A 22861-nucleotide genomic window follows, 5' to 3' on the forward strand; every position below is an offset into this window, starting at 1 on the left:
GAACATAATTGATGCTGGATGATACAGTCATACATCACATGGTGTGGTTTTATCAAGAGAGAATTTTGAGAACATTAATATGAATCCAACAATGCAGACAACCTGAAGGCAGGCAACATGAAATCAAAACTCCATTTACGGGGCTAATTATGTGTTCCTTGTTTGATTTTGAATGACTCATCAGTGTGTGTTATTACAACTAAAATAGATGTGTTCTAGGTATAATGTGATATAAAAAGCCACAGTATAGTTATGCTACCCCTCTACTTTTGGAAAAATAGTTGTATGATATAAGAGAATATACAGGTCCTTCTCAAAAAATTAGCATATTGTGTTAAAGTTCATTATTTTCCATAATGTAATGATAAAAATTAAACTTTCATATATTTTAGATTCATTGCACACCAACTGAAATATTTCAGCTCTTTTATTGTTTTAATACTGATGATTTTGGCATACAGCTCATGAAAAACCAAAATTCTCAAAAAATTAGCATATGAATCTAAAATATATGAAAGTTTAATTTTTATCATTACATTATGGAAAATAATGAACTTTTATCACATATGCTAATTTTTTTAGAAAGACCTGTAGAGCAGAGCACATCCTTAAATTTCATTCAAAATCCTAAACTGAGCAGAAATATGCAATTTGCTGCAGTTGCTGATATTTTTATGGCCAAAAAGAAAGATGATATTCTGAAATCTTGTCATGCAAATGAGATCTTTATAAGAGTGTAGCAGACAAAAAGCCATATAGATATCAGTTGTGACTCTATTGTAGGAATCTTAGTAAGATGAACAAATAAACCTTCCTTAATTTGATACATTTTAACATCATTTTCTTAAAAAAAATGATGTGGTTAGTCATGGGTAAACCATGAGATACATTAGTCTAGTAAGTGTTAAAATATTACTAACTATATTAATAGTTTTTATAGTTGTACTAAAAGTTTCAATCGGAAGCTATCAATCGGATGACAAAAGGCATGTAGTAGATTGAGTACTACAGGTTTTTCAGCAACGTTTTAAACACGTTGACAATTTAGACATCTTAGAAATTTAACCAAATATAACAGTAGACTTTAAAGGCTTATAAGTTCAGTTACTCCCAAACAGTCAACAAGCAAACAAACCTTTCCATAAACTCCAATTCTTGAGAAGTCAATGTACGGCAGCTGTGATATAACCCTGCAGAGAATCACAGAAGAGATGTAAGCGTGAAGTAAACTGACGTGGCTTTATTGTTGTTCATGTCAATGATCTGACCTGAGAGCTTCCAGCTGGTCTCTCTCCTCAAACTCCCCCAGTTTCTTCTTCACGCGGTGAAGGAGGTTTGTGCCCTGAAATCCACTGCCCCGGCCGTCCAGACTCATGACTATGGTGTTGAAGGAGCTGACCAGCACCGTGGTCCAGTCCACCTGAAACTGCTCCGTCACCATCTGACCACCGGGGGTGCCATCCCTGTCACAGTTAATCAGTTTCAGTACATCTGATCAACTAAATGCCTCAAAGCAATATCACAACGCTTTCACTTTTATATGTTTTCCAATACCTTCTTAAAACTTACTGGCTGAATGTTATGAAGATTTGTCAGGGTTATTTCACCCCAAAATTAAAATAAAAGAAACGAATAGGAAAGAAAGAAAATTATACAGAAACATTTTTTTTTTTATTACATTTATATTACAAATTATATTGGACACTCCAATATAATTACACACATATTGGGTCCTATTTTACCAATCTGAGCACATGGCGCAGGTGCACTTAGGGCATGTCCTAACGGAAAAAATGGCCAGCGCACCAGGCGCATGGTCTAAAAGGGCTGCACCTATTCTCTTATTGAGTCATGGGTGTGTTTTTTTGGGCGTAACGTGCAATAAACCAGTCAGAGACTCATCTCCCTTTCCCTTTAAAAGCCAGTTGCACTTGCACCATGGTGGATTTTCTATTTACATGGCGGAATTAATATTTTATTTTTAATATTTTAAAATGTTTATGTGTAATACGTCCCTGTATTTGTAATAAGCAAAGAGTACTTGTGTACAAAGTGCACCCGCCTATAGAAATGCGGCAACAATGCACCTGAACACACCTAATTTTCAGACCAGCGAGCCATGGGCGAATTTTCTATGTAAAGAACATGGCACTGGATGTGAAAACGATAACTGCGTCGGTCTGTTGTTGCATTGCGGCGGGTCCTCAATTATATGGGACACGTTTTTGCCATTAAAATGACCAAAAAAAATCAACTTAAATGTTTGTAATAATCAAATAAAACGCAAGCAATTTTTATTTGTGTAAAATGTTTGTGTTCACGCTGCCTTAAAAATGTGAGGACTCACTTGAAATGTGAAGTTGCACAACATGTATATTTGAGTTGACTAAACTTAAAAACACAAACTACATTATGTACAATACATTACGTTACATTAATGTAACTTTTTTTTTTTACAGAGAGATAGCGAATTAGGTGGAGCAGAAGGAAAATAATGTCACAAATAAAATAAATAATCATGACTCTAAAATACAAGTATAATATTCTTGCAGAGAAAGATAATGTCTTATTTCTTTCTTTTGATTTTGAAAATGTCCCTGGCGCCTTTCATGAGAGAGTTTTTGTGATATTCACCCTCAGCTCACTAAGCAACAGCGGCGCTGATGCAGTCACTCTCAGTCAGCCTTTCTCATGCTACAGAGAACATTAGTATCGTCTCACTTAGTCCAGTATTAGTATAGTACAATCTCATGTGCTGAAGGAATACACTGTGTTCTTGTATTTTGTGTGGTTGGTGTGTATCATCATGTGTCAGTTATTCAGTGTGTATATCACTCACACCAGCAGCAGTAAGGGGTAGTGAGCCGTTTCTAAAAACCCTGCTGGCTTCAGAATCTGGATGTTCAGACCTGTGCAAATGATGGAAAAGTTACTGTGCTTTGTAAAAATAAAAAATAAAAAAAACTTCTGCAAGTCTGATGTAAGATACTCACTGTAATCATCTATGTTGATCTTAATGTACTCTACTTTGGGCATCTGTGTGCGGTTCACGGTGATGTTCAACTCCTCATTGGTCTCCACATCCAGCAGCTCTGAGGGAAACCGTACATGTTCAGAAAGGTACATTTATGTGCTATAAATATCAAACTGTTTTCTGTTTAAATGTAAAAATGTAAATGCAAAGATTTTTCAGCATAATTTCTCCAGTCTTCAGTGTCACATGATCCTTCAGAAATCATTCTGATAAGAGATTTTGCTGCTCAAGAAACATTTCTTTTCAGTGCTGAAAAACGCTGAGCTGCCTTAAGTTGTTCAAGGTTCTTTGATGAATAGTACATTCAAAAGAACAGCATTTATTTTAATTAATTAGTTTTTTTTAATTTAATACTTAACATCCTTGCTGATTTCTTTTTTAAATCCTACTGACCTCAAACTTCTGAACGATATAGTAATAAAGTGCACTGGTAAAGCATTTACTTTAATATAATGATATATTAGTAATATGTTTTTCACCAAAATGGCGTCAGAGGGAAGACCACTCCCCAGCAGGCGCTAACAAGGTCATGCTAACCAGCTAAACCACAGCCTCTTGCTGTAAATACTAATGTATTAATACGGGTGTGGAAATGGACACACTTTTGTGCTGCAGACATCGGTGAATCACCTAGGTAAAGCGAGTCAGATCAATCTGATGTCCCCCCCTTGTTTTCTCCCCAAGGGGCCGATGATAATCACTGCTAATTATTCTAGACATTCTCAATTGTCTTCCGCTTACACTCTTATAGATCCAAGGACATGGTGTTAAAACAATTCATCTGACAGAATTCGGTAAGTGTTATCTTACATTTGAGGCGTTTCTTGTAACGTTTATCTTCGAGCACACTTCTAACTGATAAAGCGTTGATAAAGCACATACAGTATCTACATCTTTTATCATGTCCTTTGGGTGAGAAATACCTTTCTAGTAAAACAAGCTCTTGGCATCTCAGGCCCAGAGCTGATAAAGTGCATGTGATCGTGTGTGTGTTCCTGCCGATAGTGTAACGAACAGAGGACTCACTGTGATACTGTCCATCTCTGGTGCTGTACACGGCTGAGTGTGGCACAACTGGGCCTGGACAGAAAAAAGCACAGTGAAGAATAGTGTGACTGACTGCATATATATTTATCCCATCTGGGCTACCATGCACAGCTCAGCATCTAAACTTTATGATTTGTATCGCTCTCTCTCTCTCTCTCTCTGTCTGTGTGTGTGTGTGTGTATGTGTATGTGTATGTGTATGTGTGTGTGTGTGTGTGTGTGTGTGTGTGTGTGTGTGTGTGTGTGTGTGTGTGTGTGTGTGTGTGTGTGTGTGTGTGTGTGTGTGTGTGTGTGTGTGTGTGTGTGTGTGTGTGTGTAATATTCTATTATTGTAGTAACCCATTTCAGATAAACCTGTCTCTAAATGGAACATAACAGCACTTTATACAATAATGGCTGTCTTATCTAGGAAAATCGACTTCTTGACCCTTCATTCAAATTATTACAAATGTGTTAAAATTTTTGCAACCATATTGCATAGTTATGCTGGGATTCTGTGTAATAAAACATGCCAAATTGTACAGATATAATTTTTGGCCAGGTTTTCATACTTCATACAAATAAATGATGAACATATGCACAAAAAAAAAAAAAAAAAACGAGAGAAGCAATGAAATATTGATAACTGATTATGTTGTAGTCAAAGTATGCTTTCTTTATATAAATACAAATATTTAACATTTAAATGATAAAACTTTGCAATACTTTGAAAATTATCATAAGGACCATTATTTTTGTATCATGTGCATACATCAACATTTATATCATGATATTCTTAATATTTTGGTTGATGACCTCTAGTAAATCCAATTAATGCAGTCGCATGATCCTTCAGAAATCATTCCAATATGCTGATTTGCTGCTCAAGAAACATTCTTATCACTATCAATGTAGAAAATAAATGCTGATTAATATTTTTGTGGAAACCGTGATACATTTATTTGATTCTTTGATGGATAGAAAGTTCAAAAGAAAAGCATTTATTTAAAATATAAATCTAACATTGTGTGTAACATAACTAATGTAACAATGTAACATTATACATTTTTTACTGTCACTTTTGATCAATTTAATATGGCAGCTTGTTTCCGACATGGAATAAAATGACTGCCTTTTCTCAGAATTGTGAGTTTATATCATGAGATCGAGAGAAAATGATCTTTTTTATTTTGTATTCTGTGGCAGAAACAAGCTTCCATAGTTTAGTATAATTAAAGTTTCAGGAACTTATCTGTGATTACCTGTGATTAACATCACTTAAACGTGAACTAGAGTGACATTTTGTTTTTGAATGTGACAATATGTTCCAGGATAACTGAAATTAGAATACAGCACCTAAAACAGACCCAATGCACGATTTGATCCACACAACAGGTGGGACCATTTAACAGAATTTACAAGAAGTCAATGTTTCTTTGCTGAGGTCTGTGTGAATGACCATAAGGCTCTGCTCTACTTCATCTCCTTAATAACACTGACCTTTCCTTGTGCTCATCAGAGCCCGCTAAACAGATCAGTGACCATGGCAACCACGCTTTATTGTTGATAAAACACACAGCAGGGTAATGATGTCATGACTAACACATTTAGATCAGTGAGAGTCACCGAGCCAAACACTCGGCAGTGTGCTTTGACAAAATAAGAAACTAGTATCTAACAGATTTAGGAAAAAAACTAAAAATGAAACACTGACTTTACATTGGATTTTCTTTCCGGTCTATTAGTACGTATTGCTGAACTATTATTGTGGTTTGATCTGTTTCAATAAACTAAAATGTGGACAAAACATTATGCTTTTTAGTCAACGGTCAAATATCAGGAGCTTGAAATTTTGCAGTGATGACCCCACATATTACATTAATAGCCTACTTATCAAACAAAACAAAAATTCTTGTGAAATACTACTTAGAGTAACTATTTGATTATGTACGGAAGGATATGAAATACAAAACCAGAAATATAGGAGATTGTAACCAGTCAAAATGTATTCCAGAGAACTATTTAATAGAGTGCAAAATCTCGACAGGGGAATTGAGTTTTATTGATAACTTCTAAACTGATAACTTTATCAGTAACTTTAAAGGCGATCTGTTCACATTACTTCACATTAACAATCCCATGATTCTGCATGGAAATCCACCAATCAGAGAATAGCGAATGGCAAATCATGCCAAAATAAGCGTTTACCCAATCCCATGAAGCACTGAAAATGATGTAACAGTCTACCTAAACTCTCAAACTACTTACACACACTCACATGATTTCATGCTTTATCTTTCCATAGCATGGACATAATGATTGTTATACTGTACTATATTTTCTATCCCCTTACACTAAACATACCCCTAAACCTACTGCATCCCACAAAACTTACTGCATTTTCAAAAAAACACAATTTAGTATGAGTTATAAGCTGTTTTCTTCATGGGGACCAACAAATGTTATCATGGACATTATGTTTACCTGGACCACACACCCACTTCTTGAATATGTGGTTTACGGAGACTCTCCATAGGCGTAATGGGTTTTATAATGTACAAACCGTATATTTTATTCCCCTACACTAACCTACTCCTAAACTTCACATTTCATAAAAAATCACATAAAACCTTTTGAATTTTTTTAAGCTGTTAAGTTTTAAGGACACAGGAAGTGTCCTTATAAACCATGTTTACATTGTAACACCCATGTCATTATACACATTTGTGTCCTCATAAACCATATACAGGGCGTAAAATAAACACTCAAATGCGAGTAAAACTCACACACCAAATGCGAGTAAAAATTAGTGTTGGTGCGAACAGGAAACAGTGTCGCCAGTTGGCCGGTAAAATTTTGTTGAATTTTAGTGATAACATGAATGTGAACAAACATGAACGACGCTCCGTACAGTTGACTGGTCAGTGCTGCATCATCATCAAAATTTTAGCCTTTCCAATGGAAATATTCAAGTGCTGGAACACGTGAATGGGAAGTTTAAACATCTGAAGCGCATGCCCTGAAAGCCGCAAGACAGTGCGCAAAGTTGAGCTCTATTTCATGTCTTCCTGCACTTGAATGAATAAATTCACTCAAAATTAAAAATGCCCGTCTCGGCGAGTATCCCAGTAAACATGGCCGGTTATGCCGTAAGTGAACGCAAAACGGTGGTACAAAAATATTTTTGGACAGTTTTTTTTTTTTAAGAGTCCACAGCCATTGGCTTCTGTGGCAAAAAGTTTGTTTTAAGCCCTACAAATATATGTGTATACAGACATCAGTAGTTTTATATTTATAGTTATTAATTTCTCATTTCCAATGCTTCTGGAATTGTCCTGGGATTGAGCTTCCTCATTAAAGCCATTACATATAGTTTTGTGACTTTTTGTCAGATTTTCAAATATTTTTTGCTTCGACTCAAACTTTTGATTCAGTGTTTTGATTCCAATCCCAGAAGCATTGGAAATTACATAAATTAAAAAATATTAAAATATAAAACTACTGATTTAAAAACAGTGTGTGTGATTGTGTAGATACATTTGCAGGGCCTAAAACTAACACATTCCATCCACCTTGTAACTGGTTGCTTTGGTCCATGTCTTGTAACTATTTAACAAAGACATTTTTAAAAATACTACCGGTACTATGTGGACAGGCATCGTTGCACTCTATAAGTGTAAGAAAAGATATTTACAGATGTTTGCATAGAAAACAACATGAAACCTTTGCAGTTGAGAAGGAAGTTGTTGGCATCTGGACTGAACGATCCACTGACGTAACCACAGCTGGATTCACAGGAAAGACATTGGCGGTTGAAGGATCCTGTGGTGTTGGCACTAAAACACAACACACGGACGGCATCAGTGCGATGCTTGTAAACACTTGGCTGAGTGTCACACCATTTATCATACCTGTAGAGGTGTCGCCGTCTTGCGTCGTCTTCTGTACTCAGAAAGTATCTGCAAAGACATTGTTGTCACAGACATCTATTCTTAATGTATTACAAAAGCAGATAATGGCATATTTTTTATTTTAATGTGACATTTTAAGATTTTGACAGAAAATATGGACAGAATTTTTTATGCTGCTGATCACATGCTTACACAAGTTTGGTGTCCTCGTTGTAGGCTAAAATCTGCGTCACGTCCCAGTCTCCTGACGTCAGGGACTGTAGCGTGTCTGCGCTGCTGTTAGGCTTAAAGAGACGACAACAGCAAGTCACTTCTTACATTTAATGTGCTGTTAAACCTTTTTAAGTAGCGTGATAGGTTCTCAGTGACAGCTTACCTGGGAAGTGGACATGGATATGTGGAAGAACTTCCCTCGGCCCCCCTGTGGAACGGCTCGGGTGAAGAACAACCTGAAACCGTCTCTGGAGAACAGCGGGGGTTCATTCTGCAGAGAGATTCACATCTTCCCATCAGCGAACATTTGAGCAGCGCCCCTTACACACACATCCCACACACCGTACGTGTCTGCGCTCTGAGACGCCGCGTGATGCGTGACTCACCTGTCTGTGAAGCCAGCTGTCACTTTCATCTTCATGTTTCTGAAAACACACCGGAAGATTATTGTTTTTTTTTTCTGTGTCTCCCATTGTGTGACAAAGTCCTTTATATAGAACCAAAGCATTTGCCTAATCTTTTCTTTCATTTAACTGACATGCATTTGGATGTAACAATAGGCGCTGTTACACATACACTTTTCCGGAAAATGAAAGGTCACTTCGTAATTCACATCCTTCCATTTGTGTCCTTTTATAGTCTTAATGACTTGATAATTAAGATTGTTTGCTATATCAGATGGTACCTTGGTGCAGATTCCTGTGGTGGCTTCACATAAGGTCAGGATGGAGTTGTTCTGCGCTCGGTTCAGCCAGTTTACTGCTAGTTTGGTGCTGGTCGCCCACTTCACCATGGTGATGTAGTACTCTTTCCTGCATTGAGATGATAGTTAAAACACTTATTAAAGTTATTTAATAACACACTTATTTTATTTATTTTTAAAGTGTCAAATGTGTGTCTGTGTACAAGTTTTGTGGATAAATGTGTTTATATATTTAAAAAAAAAAAATCCCATTTTGTTCATTGGCTCATTTCCAAAATGCTTCAAAGAGATTTTCTCTTTAGCCAATGATTTAGCTATTCAAGCCAAGTAATGCCGTCCATTAGTCTGACTGCAGCTTGTTTACAAAGTTTGCTAAATAGATGCAGTATTCTTCTACAATTTGGGGTCAGTAATTTATTTTTTTATGAAAAACCAAACAAACATTTATTCTGCAAGTACACATTAAACAGACAATTTTATTTTTTGTAGAATTTTCTATTCATTAAAAAATCCTGAAAAAAATGTAAAAACAGTTTCATGATTTCCACAAAAACAGTAAGCAACACAACTATTTGATAATAATAAGAAATGTTTCTTGCAAATCAGCATATTAGATATTAGTATGATTTCTGAAGGATCAAGGGCCCTATTTTTACAATCTGTGCACACGGTCTGAAGAACATGGCGCAAGTGCACTTAATGGTTGTCCGAATCCACTTTTCCGGATCCGCTAGTTTAGCGACAGAAAAAACGCTTGGCACATCAGGAGCATGGTCTTAAAGGGCAGTACCTATTCTCTTAATGAGTCATGGGTGTGTTTTGGGCGCAACGTGCAATAAACCAGTCAGAGTCTCATCTTCCATTCCCTTTAAAAGCCAGTTGCTCTTTGCATCATGGCTATTCACTATGTTCATGCCTGAATTTCTGAGCGGAAAGACTGAACGCTTTCCAGAGAGAAATAATTTTATTTGTAATATTTAAAAATGTTTGTGTGCTCCTGTGTCTAATAAGCAGAGTGTACGATGTGTTGTGCACACGCCTAAAAGTGTGTATTACTAATGCGCCCTTTAAAGAACAAGTTTCAGTTGCCTCAAAATAGCAACGCGCCAACAACCCACCTGAACACACTTTGTTTTCAGACCAGCATGCCCATGGGCAAACAAATGACCATCTCAGAAATAAATTACATTTTAAAATATATTCAAATAGAAAAAAAGTTATTTAAAATTTCGACAATATTACTGTATTTTAGATCAAATATAAGGTATTGTGATAAAATATATGACACTTTATGGTTTTTAAATGTTACACCAGCTGTTTAACAGTCATGGATGACCCAGAAAAGTTAGTTTTAAAGGTTATAGTATCATTTGTTAGATGTCTCTTGGCTATGTTTTATAATGCAAAAACTAACATTCATACATTTTTAAGGGTCCAAATACTATTCGGGCCATCGTAAACTTGACTGAAGCAACAGATAAAGTTATTAAATATGCATCTTGTTGTGTGGTCACTGGCATATCTTCACCTGATTCTGGGATCCTCTGGTTTCCTCATCCTCACTGTGTGTAAAGGGCCGTTCAGACTCACCACTGACAAATAGATATCAGGATTCTCCTCCCCGGCCTGCAGAGAGCCATTCAGTCATTATTCACCCAAAACCCAAAAGAAAAGTCTGCAATCATTTCTAATGCAGCCTGGAATCATTATCACACAATGTTCATTCATCTGGCCAGAGAAGAACTGGTTCCCCAACTGAGCCTGGTTTCTCCCAAGGTTTGTTCTTCATTTCTGTCATAGATGGAGTCTGGATTTCTTTGCCACTGTCGCCTTTGGCTTGCTCTATTGGGGGCACTTAATATTCAGCAATATTATTGACTGCACTGACACTACTGGATGAGAACCAAACTGAACTGAATTAAGCTGGACATTGACACTACTGTTTAATGTAGATCTGGGGTATTTAGTCAGCCACCAATTGTACAGGTTCTCCCACTTAAAAAGATGAAAGAGGGCTGTAATTTTCATCATAGGTACAATTCAACTATGAGAGACAGAATGAGAAAAAAAAAATCACATTGTGTCTGATTTTTAAAGCTTTTAATTATGGTGGAAAATAAGTATTTTGTCAATAACTGAAGTTCATCTCAATACTTTGTTATATACCCTTTGTTGGCACTGACAGAGGTTATAGTTAAAAATGTACCAATAATAAAAATTACAGGCCTCTCTCATCTTTTTAAGTGGGAGAACTTGCACAATTAGTGGCTGACTAAATACTTTTTTGCCCCACTGTATATAGCTGTTTCTATTTCATAAAAGATGGTTTTTGCAACATCAACACTGGTTATCTCAAAATATTTTATTTTGGTTTAACTCTTATTTATATAACAGAAAACAAAGTTGTTATTCAAGGAATATAATCTGACTTATTTATTTAAAAAAAAGATGACTACCACAGGGCCAAACAACGGGTCCTCTTCTTTTTTTCTATTTTCATTAATGCTCTTCCCTTAGTTTCACACTCTTCTGTTCTTCTTTATACAGACATTGATCTACTCTGAATTTGGGCTTTATATGGCTGGATCCCAAAGTTACTTTTAAATCTCACATTAACCATACTATATACATCTTAAGATCAAATTCAGAATCAGTGTATTGTATCGATCTAAACATGTATTCATATATAGATTTTGATAAGCTCCATGCATGTGGATTAATCAGTGTCTATGTCTGAATAAAACCCTAAACTAAATATGTCCATCATATGAAACGATCACATCTCTAAAGACTTGGACTAACTGGTTTGATTCATATGGATTACTTTTACCATCAAATTTGTAAATATATACGAGTAAATGGCGACAGAATTGTCATTTTGGTTGGGTAAAATAACCCTTTAAATATCACAATTAGGACACCGATCAGACCCCATTTCAAGGTCACAGTGACACTAGAAAACACAGTGAGGAATAATCAATCCTTGGTTTAACCATAAAAAGAAAGTGCAGAGATTTACTTTAGGGTAGCGGTACTCCTGTCCGCTGGGATACAGTGTGCTTGTGAACATGGGTATCTCCATCTTGGGCACCAGAGTGTCATTGATGGTGGCATATGCCAGTCTGAGACCATCTGGTGACCACCAGTGAGCGATGTGATTCTGGAAGATCTCCTCTGCAAGCACAAGCAAATGAACACGTGCATTAAACACAAAACTGAAGCTTTAGGAAGCATTGTCCTATGAAAAAAGTGACGCATGTCCTGAAAAGCTCTGTTGCATAGTGACCGTATCTCTGTCAGATCCATAACCTCTAATACGTGTTAAAGGATTACATTTCCTTTCAACCAAACAGAGACAGAGGGCACTCTGCAAAATACATAACTGCAACATGTGCAAAAACAGCCTGCGTGATTTATCACATCCATTTGCCTTTAGGCGCCTGCCTCGGGAGTCTCATCCATCACTCTATAAAGCTGACAGCCTGTGAGATGGAGGAGGAACAGCACAGCCGTCAGGCTATAGAGAATATATAATATGACTTCCTGTAACTGTAAACTGGACCCCTAAAGCTTATTAAGCCATTATGTAACCAGACTAGAAAAGAAGAACACTGACGTTGCTGATAAAAAAAAAAAAAAATATGTTGCAACAATTGGCCTTATTTAAGATATTTTCATAAATTCTTATACAAACTGTGGCATTAAAAACAACAGCCTATTTTTTAAGCTGTTTAAAGAGAAATGAATGAATAAGCCCAGATGCTGAAATGACCCACATGAGCACCTGTGCTCATGACACTAACCGTTACACTATGGAAAAATGTATCTAATAATGAAAATGGATGATTTTATTTGAAGTTGATTTAAATTTATGTTACAAAGGTTTTCTGTAAAACACCAAAATAAGAAATGAGTTTACAGGCAGTTATTTTAGTATTCATTAATATTTTGAATGAGATACTTTTATATTTTCAGTTTTTTATTTCAATTTCAATTTTAAAAATTGTTTATGCACTATGTCCAACTTATTTTTATTTCAGCTTCAGTTGTAGCTTATTTTGTTTCAGTTTATTTAAGTTTTTCATTCAATATTGATATATTCAATATTCAGCTTTATTTCAATTACCAAAAAACGTTTTTGTTATATTAATTTCCATACAACTGAAGTGAATACCATCAAAACATCATCAAACAGTTGTTTTGAATCATATATTAATATTCCCCCTTTTGTTAAATGGAAAGGAGCAGCTTGAACATTCTTCAAAATATCTTCATTCATGTTCCACCAATGAACACAGTAAAATATGACAGAATTTAAAATTTTGAGTTAACTATCTCTTAAAGTTTTCTCTGGTCTGTTCTGATAAAATGCTAGCTGTCATGAAATGTGAAACCACAGGATGGCAGTAGAGATCTTTACACAGTAGAGAATAATCAGAAGTTGTATTAAAGCATGGGACTAAGTGAAATTCCTACGCATAATTTCAGGAGGAGTGAAACTATCAAATCTTTCAATTAACTGCCAGAGCATATAAGTAGCCATTCATCTTGCTCCGGTGTCAGCTGTTTTGACATCCCTCCACCTCTTGCTACCAGACTCATCTTCTAAGCATTAGTAGTCCCACTGGGGGAGTATATTTAAGCTTGAGTTGAAGCTGCTTCCTCAAGCCCCTCCACTGCGGCTAGCCAGCCGAATATGTTTAACCTTAATAGCTTAAAGATTATATGGGCAAACGAACCCGTGAAGTATAGCCTCAGACAGAGAAATTAATTTAGGATAAAACCAATTACTGGGCAGCATGCGTCACAAACAAACCTGAAGCCAATGTGCCCCCGAACAGCAGGAATGACAGAAATACAGAACTGAGAACATTAACTGATAAATATTTATATAATCTGCATAAGCTATTTTGTGATTAATGTTATATAATATTGTTTAGTCTCTAATGCTTTGAAAACGCATTTCAAAAAGTGTCTTTGGCTGTACGCACTTTATAAAAAATATAAAAAAATAACTGCACCAAGTTTATCACCCCCAACGAGCTTAAAATAACATTCTTATTACAAGCCACAAATGAAGGGAAATGAAAGCGGTAAATCATATGTGGAGTCTGGGTAAAGCCAAGTGGAGGGTTGTGCGTGTTTTTAGAGAGGACATGAGGAGTATTATCACTCGCAGCTGTGGGAGTGATATCCATATTCATGTGAATGACTCCTGGTGCTACAGATGCAGCGCAGTTTCAAACTGCTTGATGGATTTTGGTGGCAGTACCAAAAGTCAGCAACACACACCCTGATGAAGAGGTCTGATATGATAAATGAGATGCTGCTGACCTGCTTTAACTCAATTCGTAAGTACAGACCATCACACACAAACACACACAAACGGTTTAATATTTTTGTGAGGACTCTCCATAGCCATAGTAATGGTTTGTACTGTACAAACTGTGTATTCTATCCCCTTACACTAACCCTACCCCTAAACCTACACGTCACGCAAGACTTTCTGTATTTTTAGATTTTCAAAAAAACGAATTCTGTATGATTTATAAGCTGGTTTCCTCATGGGGACTTCGATTTATGTCCCCACAGTGACACGTGTCTTTATGAGTCAGTGTGCAAACCCCAGCCTGATTTGCCGCCGATTTGATTTCATATTATTTTGTATTTTTCTATCCCGCTTCCACTACAAATTTTTGGGAACCAATAACAAACCAGCTTATCCACCTGGCGTGCTATTGGCGGGTTTAGCACGATGACGGATAGAGAAGTGATGGATCGTTGGTCTGATTGACTATCCAATTGCATACATATTCAGTTGAATTATGCTTATTGATCAACGCCTCTTGTGGTCTGATTGGTTGAAGGACTATCCAATTGCGTACAGAGTCATTTGAACTATGCCCAGTTGATCACACCTCTGGTGCAGTAGAAAATACAGAGCAGACTACCCAGACCAATGTTCAATCTTAAAAGACTGAGCTTTGTCTGGTGATAGCCAGACAAGTTGAAGTCCCCGTGGGATAGAAAAACATGAACACAGTGGTGTGAATGATGCATGATTTGAAGGGACAATCTGAATTTGGTAAAATTGCCTTCCGTTACAATGCCCCTTCAACCTGAAATGCTTTGCAGTTGAAGCTAGGCACTATAATTCCACTTAATGATTTACAAATTATATGTCACAGAAACCTTCAACTATAAGTGTGATTGTACATAGGCTGCTGTTTTGTTTTTGTTTTCTGCCTGTTCTGGTTATGTTATTGTGTCATATTTTGTTTGTTGTTGTATTTAACTTTTGTCCTTGTTAAGTGTTGCATGGTTTATGAGGTGCTGATACATTTTTAAGTGCTGCCTTTCTTGGCCAGGGATCATTTGAAAAAGAGACTCAATCTGAGTCTCAATATGATTTCCCCTGGTTAAATAAAGGAATAATAATAAAAATAGATTTTTTTATTATATGAAATCCAATGAGAAACATGAAATCCAATCAATATGAAATCCAAACTGTCCCTATTACTTCTAAATACATCTGACCCATGCTGGCTAAAGGAGTCGGAATGTGCACACGATAATTTCGAGCTACAGGCAAAACAATTGAGTCGATTTTGAGGTTTGCACAAAAAAAAAATCATTAATATAGGCTGTCTGTTTCATTAATGTTAATCAAATAATTGTGGTATCATGGAAAACAAAGTTGAATATATATTTTTCCTATAGATATCTGGTGTTGACTTGATGTGTGCCAAATTTGGTGTTATTACCTGGGATTGTAAGGTATGGTTGCTGGGTGATTGTTTTGGAATCTTCTGAAAACGTAACTTTGCTGACTATCGACTTTCTCTATCCGTTTTTGTTCGATTCAAACAAATCATGCATCTTTTTGAAGGGTTTTTAATAGAGAATTTTGGAAAATAACTAATTTTTGAGAACTTGCTCATTCCAACTCATTTTGCCAGCACAGGTCACGTATATTCCTGGGGCCGGTTGCATAGACTGCTAAGACTAGTCTTACAGGATAGTCATCACTTTTTTTTTTCTTTAAGACTGTTCATAATGGTTTCGAGTCAGTTAAATAAAAAAGTAGATTGGTCTAATTTGATACTAAAAAGTAAGACTGATTGCCCCTTCAGTCACTGCTAGTTGGTCATACTAGTACTTAAGACAAAGTCTTAACATAAGAGCTGTTTATGCAACTGGCTCCTGGTCTTATATTGTGAATTATTCCTCAGTGTAAATCATTGTGAATGTAATTACTTGCTCTGCCTCTAAAATTAATTTCTTTTCGATTTATTTCATCAAGGTCACATCAGTTTTATCCAACAGTGTTTCAGTTGGAGCAGTACTTCTCCACAATTAACGGCACTTTCCAATTTATTCCAGATGAAATATCTAGATAATTGCCTGGCATACACATCACATTATTGAAGTAAAAATATATAAGTAAAAAGCCTTGTTGTTTTTCTTTTTTTTCTTCATCATACTGTGCAAATCATGAGCCAGGGCTGTGTGTGTGTGTGTGTGTGTGTGTGTGTGTGTGTGTGTGTGTGTGTGTGTGTGTGTGTGTGTGTGTGTGTGTGTGTGTGTGTGTGTGTATGTTTTTGTGACATATGAGGACACAAATGTGTATAATGACATGGGTATGACAGGTATTACAAGGAGAGGGTGAAATATGAGGACATTGGCCATGTCCTCACTTTTCAAAATGCTAATAATATCATACAGGATGAGTTTTTTTACAAAGTAAAAATGCAGAATGTTTCCTGTGATGGGTAGGTTTAGGTACAGGGGCAGTGTAAGGGAATAGAAAATACAGTTTGTACACTTTAAAAGCATTACGCCTATGGAATGTCCCCATATGTCACAAAACAAACGTGTGTACGTGTGTGTGTGTATATATATTTATATATATATATATATATATATATATTTATTTATTTATTTATTTATATATATATATATATATATATATATATATATATATATATATATATATATCCTAATTAAATTAATTATCGAAGCCTTAATCAATATGTATCTTCCTATATTATTATAATGATTCTTTCCAGTTATGATTTTACCTAAGAGAACCACTGATTGTTTCTAGTTTTCTAAAGTGTGTATTTGGAACTCCGTTGTAGCCGGAAAAATAGTCCAGTGGGGAAGAGCATCGTGTGTATGAAGAGGCTCTGCTCATCGGCTCGACGGTTCTCAGTAAAGAACGTGTCCGAGAGAAACGGTTTTCGATTCTGTCCTGCTGATCTGGAACGTTCAGTAACACGCACATGCTCAGTATCAGCTGCTCGTGAGTTCATCAGATCTCTCAGCAAAACATGATTCAGTTCAGTGAACGGTTGGATTTACAACATATAATTCAAGAGATTAGTTTATTTTTATTCGGAGGGACTGTCACTCATGTCAGAAAGTGAGTAACTAAAGTAACTTGTGTGATCAGCGCTGATTTGAGAAGCGAACCGTTTAGAATGATTCAGTCCGATTTGGTGAACTTGTTCGCCTGGTTCACTAAAAAGAACCAGTTAAAAAATATGATTCGTTTGTGAACCGGACATCAATAGAGTGATGATCCGATCGGGCTCACAAGTGAAGTAGAAATGGTTCGCGTTTGTGCCTTTCCAAATTGTGAAAATTTGCAGCGAACACTTGACTAACTTACACAGACACAACACAGCCGGGCCGGTTGAAAAATGCCATTCTGTGATTAAAGACGGGTGCAACCACTGTGGAGGTAATGTAAACTTTATTTATCCTTCCATTTGGGCACACCCGGCTTGAGGAAAGATGTGAGGTAGCCTAATAAAATAATTGTGCTTCACACACACGACGCTCTTCCCAACTGGACTGCCTTTTTTCCGGCTACCGCTGAGTCCCCCCGGGACTTCAGCACGAGATACAGCTAGCTGTCTAACACACTGTTTAGGTGAATTTAAACAATGGCTAAGTGGCTAAACTCATCTCGTTGTCATGTAAGGGACTGGTTCATGTTGGACAGACATTTTAATTGCATTTTGTGTGTGTTGAGGCACAAAGACACCCTTTACATTTATGCCCCCAAAGCTGCCGTTTTAGCGGGGGGGCTCTGGGCATTAACTGTAATAACTTCGCGTTGCAAGCACCAATCTGGTTCATTTTTTTTCTTTCTATAGACTGTACTCACAAAGATATAATGATCAAGATAAACATAAAAATTCACCGGAGTTGTCCTTTAATCAAATTTACCATGACTGTGCATTTTCTCTGAGCCAATCAGAAGCATCCACATTGCAGTAATGATGTGGATAGCCCTGGAAAAGGGTATAACTGCTTTTACAATTGTATGAACAAAAGGGCGGGGCAACGAGATGGTGAGAGAGGGAGCGCGGCCTACGAACTCCCTGTGAGACTTGAAGCTGGCTTCTGCTGTAGAAACTGCAAACTATTCTTAAGTATATTTTTCTTTAATTAATTGCACTCCTGACTCTTCGTCTTCATTCTTCACCACAATGTCTTGGGTCATAAGCTGTTAACCCCTAACACTAAGGTGTGTTGAAAGATTTTTTTTTTGTGAACATCTGCTGTTCACATCCTGCAGTTTAGATCAAATTTCTCAAACAATTTACAATAACTATTCTTCATTGCAACGATGTTTAGTGCATCAACAAGTTTGGTGTCCACAATTAAGACCAAGAAACAATCCTGAAACAAACCAGATGAACTTTACTTTTACATGCTCAATAAATCATAATATAAAATAACATATATATAAATAAACATATATAATAAAATAAAAAGTATCCAGTTCAAAACATATTGTTTATATAATACTGCATGTTACAATATTATAAATAGTGATAATTATTATTATAACTATTATATCTATGCACTTTGGTGTGAATTCTGTTACTATTTCATCTTGTGGAATATATTTCCATATCGTTTATGCCCATTTTATCAAAGATGAACAGTTTGATGATCATAACGATCACAAAATTATGAGCAAAGTAGTATTTCAGCAATGTAGTTTAGATTTAAAAAAAACGAGTGGATCAGACCTACAAATGCAATATGTAAAAATAAACAGATCTTCCCCCCAAACTACACAACAGACACTCACAATCCCTTCTGCTCTTTTATTACAGACATGCGCACCTCTGGCGTTTTTTATTATTCATGCTTATGGGCTTTACCTTCATAGAGCCAGTCAGCAAGTCCATTAAATATAACCCCCGGACTTCCTGTGGAAACCAGGCGGATTGGTACGCTGTTCACTTGCGCTTTGTAGTAGATGTTATTCTCAAAGATGAAAATCTGTCAGGAAAGAAAAACAAATGATTGTAAAGAAGACCATGTCAAGCCTTAACAGATGTAAAAATCCCATTCATTTTCTTTAAAAGAAAATTAGGTAACACTTTAGAATAATGGTCCGTTATTAATAGATAACTATGCAGGACTAATGAGTAGCACTACATTAACACTTCAGCTACTATTATTAACTAATATAGAAACAAACTAATCAGTAAGTAACATTAAATTCAGGACTAAGATAGTTCCTTATTAGGTAATTAATAGTAACTGAATGAGACTGGCCTCACTAATAACTAATAGGTAACAATGAAACATTATAAAGAATTACTAATTACTAATCACAACATTAGCATGTCTGAGATTTGAGAAACTTTCTTTTTTTACTCTCAATGTGGTCATTAAATGCATCATTAAATACTTAAGTGTTACCTAGTCATTATTCAGGAACTTCTAGTGATCTGGACCATTATTTTGAAGTGGAAAACATTGTTAGATCACTATTAATTCTTTAAAAAATTCCTTTGTTACTCTGAATAAAGTAATAAAATGCATCACTAATTACTGAAGTACCCAATAACTCCTCAAGGACTTCAGATGATCTGGACCATTATTTTAAAGTGAAAAACCACGTTCTACTTTAAAACAATGGTCCAGATCAATAGTAGCTCCTGCATAATGACTCGGTAACACTTAAGTAATTAGTGATGAATTTTATGACTTTATTCAGAGTAAAGAATATGATTAATTGCATCTCAGACACAATAATGTGATGATTGGTCAGTTAGTTAATAGTTATTAATGAGGCTCATCTCAGTCAGTATATTGATTATGAACTATCCTAAATTCAGTGTTACTTACTGATTAGTTTAGCTTAGTTTAGATTAGTTTCGATTAGTTTCTATATTAGTTAATAATAGTAGCTGAAGTGTTAATGTAGTGCTACTCATTAGTCCTGCATTACTCCCTGCATAGTTATCTATTAATAACGACTATTATTCTAAAGTGTTACCGGAAATTTAATTAGCAATAATGTATAAACTTTTAAGACAGAGCTACCAAGAGCTCATACTTCTGTGGAAACCGGCAAAGTAGTATGATTTCAACTTAAAAGAATCCCTGGTGAAGAACTACACTACCCATAACCCTCAAGAGATATCCACCAATCGCCAAGTCGCAGTTACCATATAAACAGAACTCCTACCATAAAACTCACTCCAATGAAACATATTAAATTACATAATTGACCTGTTAACCACACACTCTCAAACTATTGATATATTTCTGAATGTTTTGAAATGGATTTTAAACATTGTATTCTTATCATTACAGTCATGGATTTATATCAGAGATTCGGCGAGTATTTCCTTCCCTCATGCAAGAATTATTTACACAACCTTGTATCTTGAACATTTTATTCAGGTTTTCAAATGTGGTTCAAAACTTAAAAACCTTTACTGAAGATATTTTGACATGAGTATGGAGAAAATAATAGGACAAATACCTCTAGAAACAAGGCAGCTGAAAAAGTGTAAGATGCCTGCACTTTGTATAAATGTTTAAAAGCGGGTTCAATGGTTATGGGACAGTAAACTAATTTGCTAAATCAAGTTTACTATGCTGTTGTAAAAAGCAAAGCCTACACCAGCAATGAAATTAAAATAAATGAACAGAATTTTTAATTGTCAATAGACTGTACTATTGAAACTGAGCATAGCTGATCTGCTGTAACATCTCATAGATCTGTATTGAAGGTACAGTGATTTACACTGTTGTGTGACGCTACAGTAATCAGGAATGGTGGCAGATTGCCTACAGGATGACTGACAGCTGTGGGAGTGGTGGTGGTAGAGTGTGATTGTGTGTGTGTGTGTGTGTGTGTGTGTGTGTGTGTGTGTCTGCCTTACTGTCTGAAAAGCTCTGTTGGGATTTATTCAGCAGCTGAAACATGCTCTGCCAAAATCACAGAGATGCTGGACTAATTTATGCAAATCTAACAGACCATGCCTGAAAAAAATACAAACTCTTAAAGGAGGTGATTGTGGCCATAAATGGTACTGCAGGTGATTCCCCTCTCCCTCTCCCCCCTGACTCGTGGTTGCCAGATAGGCTGCAGGATCTAGCAGGAACGTTTGTAGCTGCAGCTGTGGTAACTAGAGCAGATCTGGCAACCCGGATGCCCAAACACTACGAACTTCGTGATTGGTAGATTGGTGGAGGGTGGAGCTTCAGGCCAAAACACAAAATGTCAACATCAACATCAGATGAGGGCTGCAACAACAACTTTTAAATGATAATATCCTGGCCGGCCTGCTGTTGTCAGTGATAGAAGTATTTGAAATTAACATGATTTCTTAATGTCTAGTGACATATCAGGGCCACCAATGGTTCTCTGAAATATATTTCTAACTTACAGTTCCTTTAAATACAAACTCTTTAGAAATCAAAATGGAAAAAATCATATTTTAAATGAAATATTGCAGTTTTACAAATTATTATTATTATTTTATTCATGGGCCCTTATAATCTTTAAATCAAATTAACTTCCCCCTCCTTCTAGCAGTGAGATCTCTTCACTGATGACGTGTTGTTTACTGGTGGGAGGGCAGGACAAACTATAACTTACATGACATCACCACAATAGCAAACCACAAACATCCAATCAATTCCAATGGACAAAATATAGCCTTACCCTATATATATTTTTCATGTTTGAGGAGTTGTTTCACTGATATTGTATATATAGGGAAAAAAAGCCCATCACAACTTTTTTTTGTGCCAATTTTAAAGGATTACTTCAGCAATTAGCATATTGCTTTGTATCAGTAGAAACCCTGGATTATATCCAAATTTTTGTGCTTTGTTTGTTTTCTCGAAGCGGCAACAACAAGAACAAAGTTTGTTCTGGCCAGTGCATTCATACTTCACGAGAAAAGCAGGTGCCGATCATCTGCGTTTCTTCGCATTAACCACACCCACTTTAAATGTATGACCAATCACACAATAGTTCTCAGACACCCGCAAGAAAAACGTTCTGCTCAGGGGATGTGTCGAGAACAAGTTGCGAGAACTCCCAAACCAGGGCTGTGAGAACAAAATTATGTAATTTTGTTCTCGCAGCCCTGGGAGTGAGAACTTTTTTCTCTGTTCTTGCAGAGTATGTTGCAGCCTTTACTTTAAGACCGCTGAGGCTGCTTTAGATGGAACATTTCTCTAAGACCTGCTATAGCCAGTGCCTAGTTTTTTTTTTTTTTACTAGTGCTTGCCGTAGTATGTGACAGATAAATGCATATCTGCAGCATAAATAAATGCAACATACTCCGCAAGAACAGAGAGAAAAAAAACGTAATTTTGTTCTCGCAGCCCTGGTTTGAGAGTTCTCACAGCTTGTTCTCGACACATCACCTGAGTAGTACTTTTTCTTGCGAGTGTCCAAGAACTATTGTGTGATTAGTCAGACATTTAAAGTGGGCGTGGTTAATGCGGAGAAACGCAGATGATCAGCACCTGCTTTTCTCGTGAAGTATGGAATGTACTGGCAAGAACTAACTTTGTTCTTGTTCTTGCCACCTCGAGAAAATGAACAAATTTCTTTGCTTTTGCAGAGTATGTTCCAAGCTTAACAAAGAGGGACACCCAACACTGTCAGCTCTATGCCGCTACTTAAAACATCAG

General features: G+C 36.3%; 1 protein-coding gene across 5 annotated transcripts in view; it reads right to left on the reverse strand.

Moving 5' to 3' along the window:
• Nucleotides 1-22861, reverse strand: part of dpp6b (dipeptidyl-peptidase 6b) — a 204673-nt gene that overhangs the window by 5788 nt on the left and 176024 nt on the right. For all 5 annotated transcript variants that reach the window (XM_067454122.1, XM_067454123.1, XM_067454121.1 and 2 more), the window contains 14 exons: nucleotides 19072-19192; nucleotides 11907-12061; nucleotides 10416-10513; nucleotides 8870-8996; nucleotides 8571-8609; nucleotides 8348-8455; nucleotides 8164-8255; nucleotides 7972-8019; nucleotides 7784-7896; nucleotides 4061-4114; nucleotides 2994-3092; nucleotides 2840-2909; nucleotides 1269-1463; nucleotides 1136-1190 (listed from right to left, as the gene is read on the reverse strand). In XM_067454122.1, coding sequence (XP_067310223.1) covers nucleotides 1136-1190; nucleotides 1269-1463; nucleotides 2840-2909; nucleotides 2994-3092; nucleotides 4061-4114; nucleotides 7784-7896; nucleotides 7972-8019; nucleotides 8164-8255; nucleotides 8348-8455; nucleotides 8571-8609; nucleotides 8870-8996; nucleotides 10416-10513; nucleotides 11907-12061; nucleotides 19072-19192 — 1374 coding nt within the window. The remainder of the gene's footprint in view (nucleotides 1-1135; nucleotides 1191-1268; nucleotides 1464-2839; nucleotides 2910-2993; nucleotides 3093-4060; nucleotides 4115-7783; nucleotides 7897-7971; nucleotides 8020-8163; nucleotides 8256-8347; nucleotides 8456-8570; nucleotides 8610-8869; nucleotides 8997-10415; nucleotides 10514-11906; nucleotides 12062-19071; nucleotides 19193-22861) is intronic.

Source organism: Pseudorasbora parva, chromosome 9 (assembly GCF_024679245.1).
Source record: "Pseudorasbora parva isolate DD20220531a chromosome 9, ASM2467924v1, whole genome shotgun sequence".
NCBI classification, from domain to species: domain Eukaryota; kingdom Metazoa; phylum Chordata; class Actinopteri; order Cypriniformes; family Gobionidae; genus Pseudorasbora; species Pseudorasbora parva.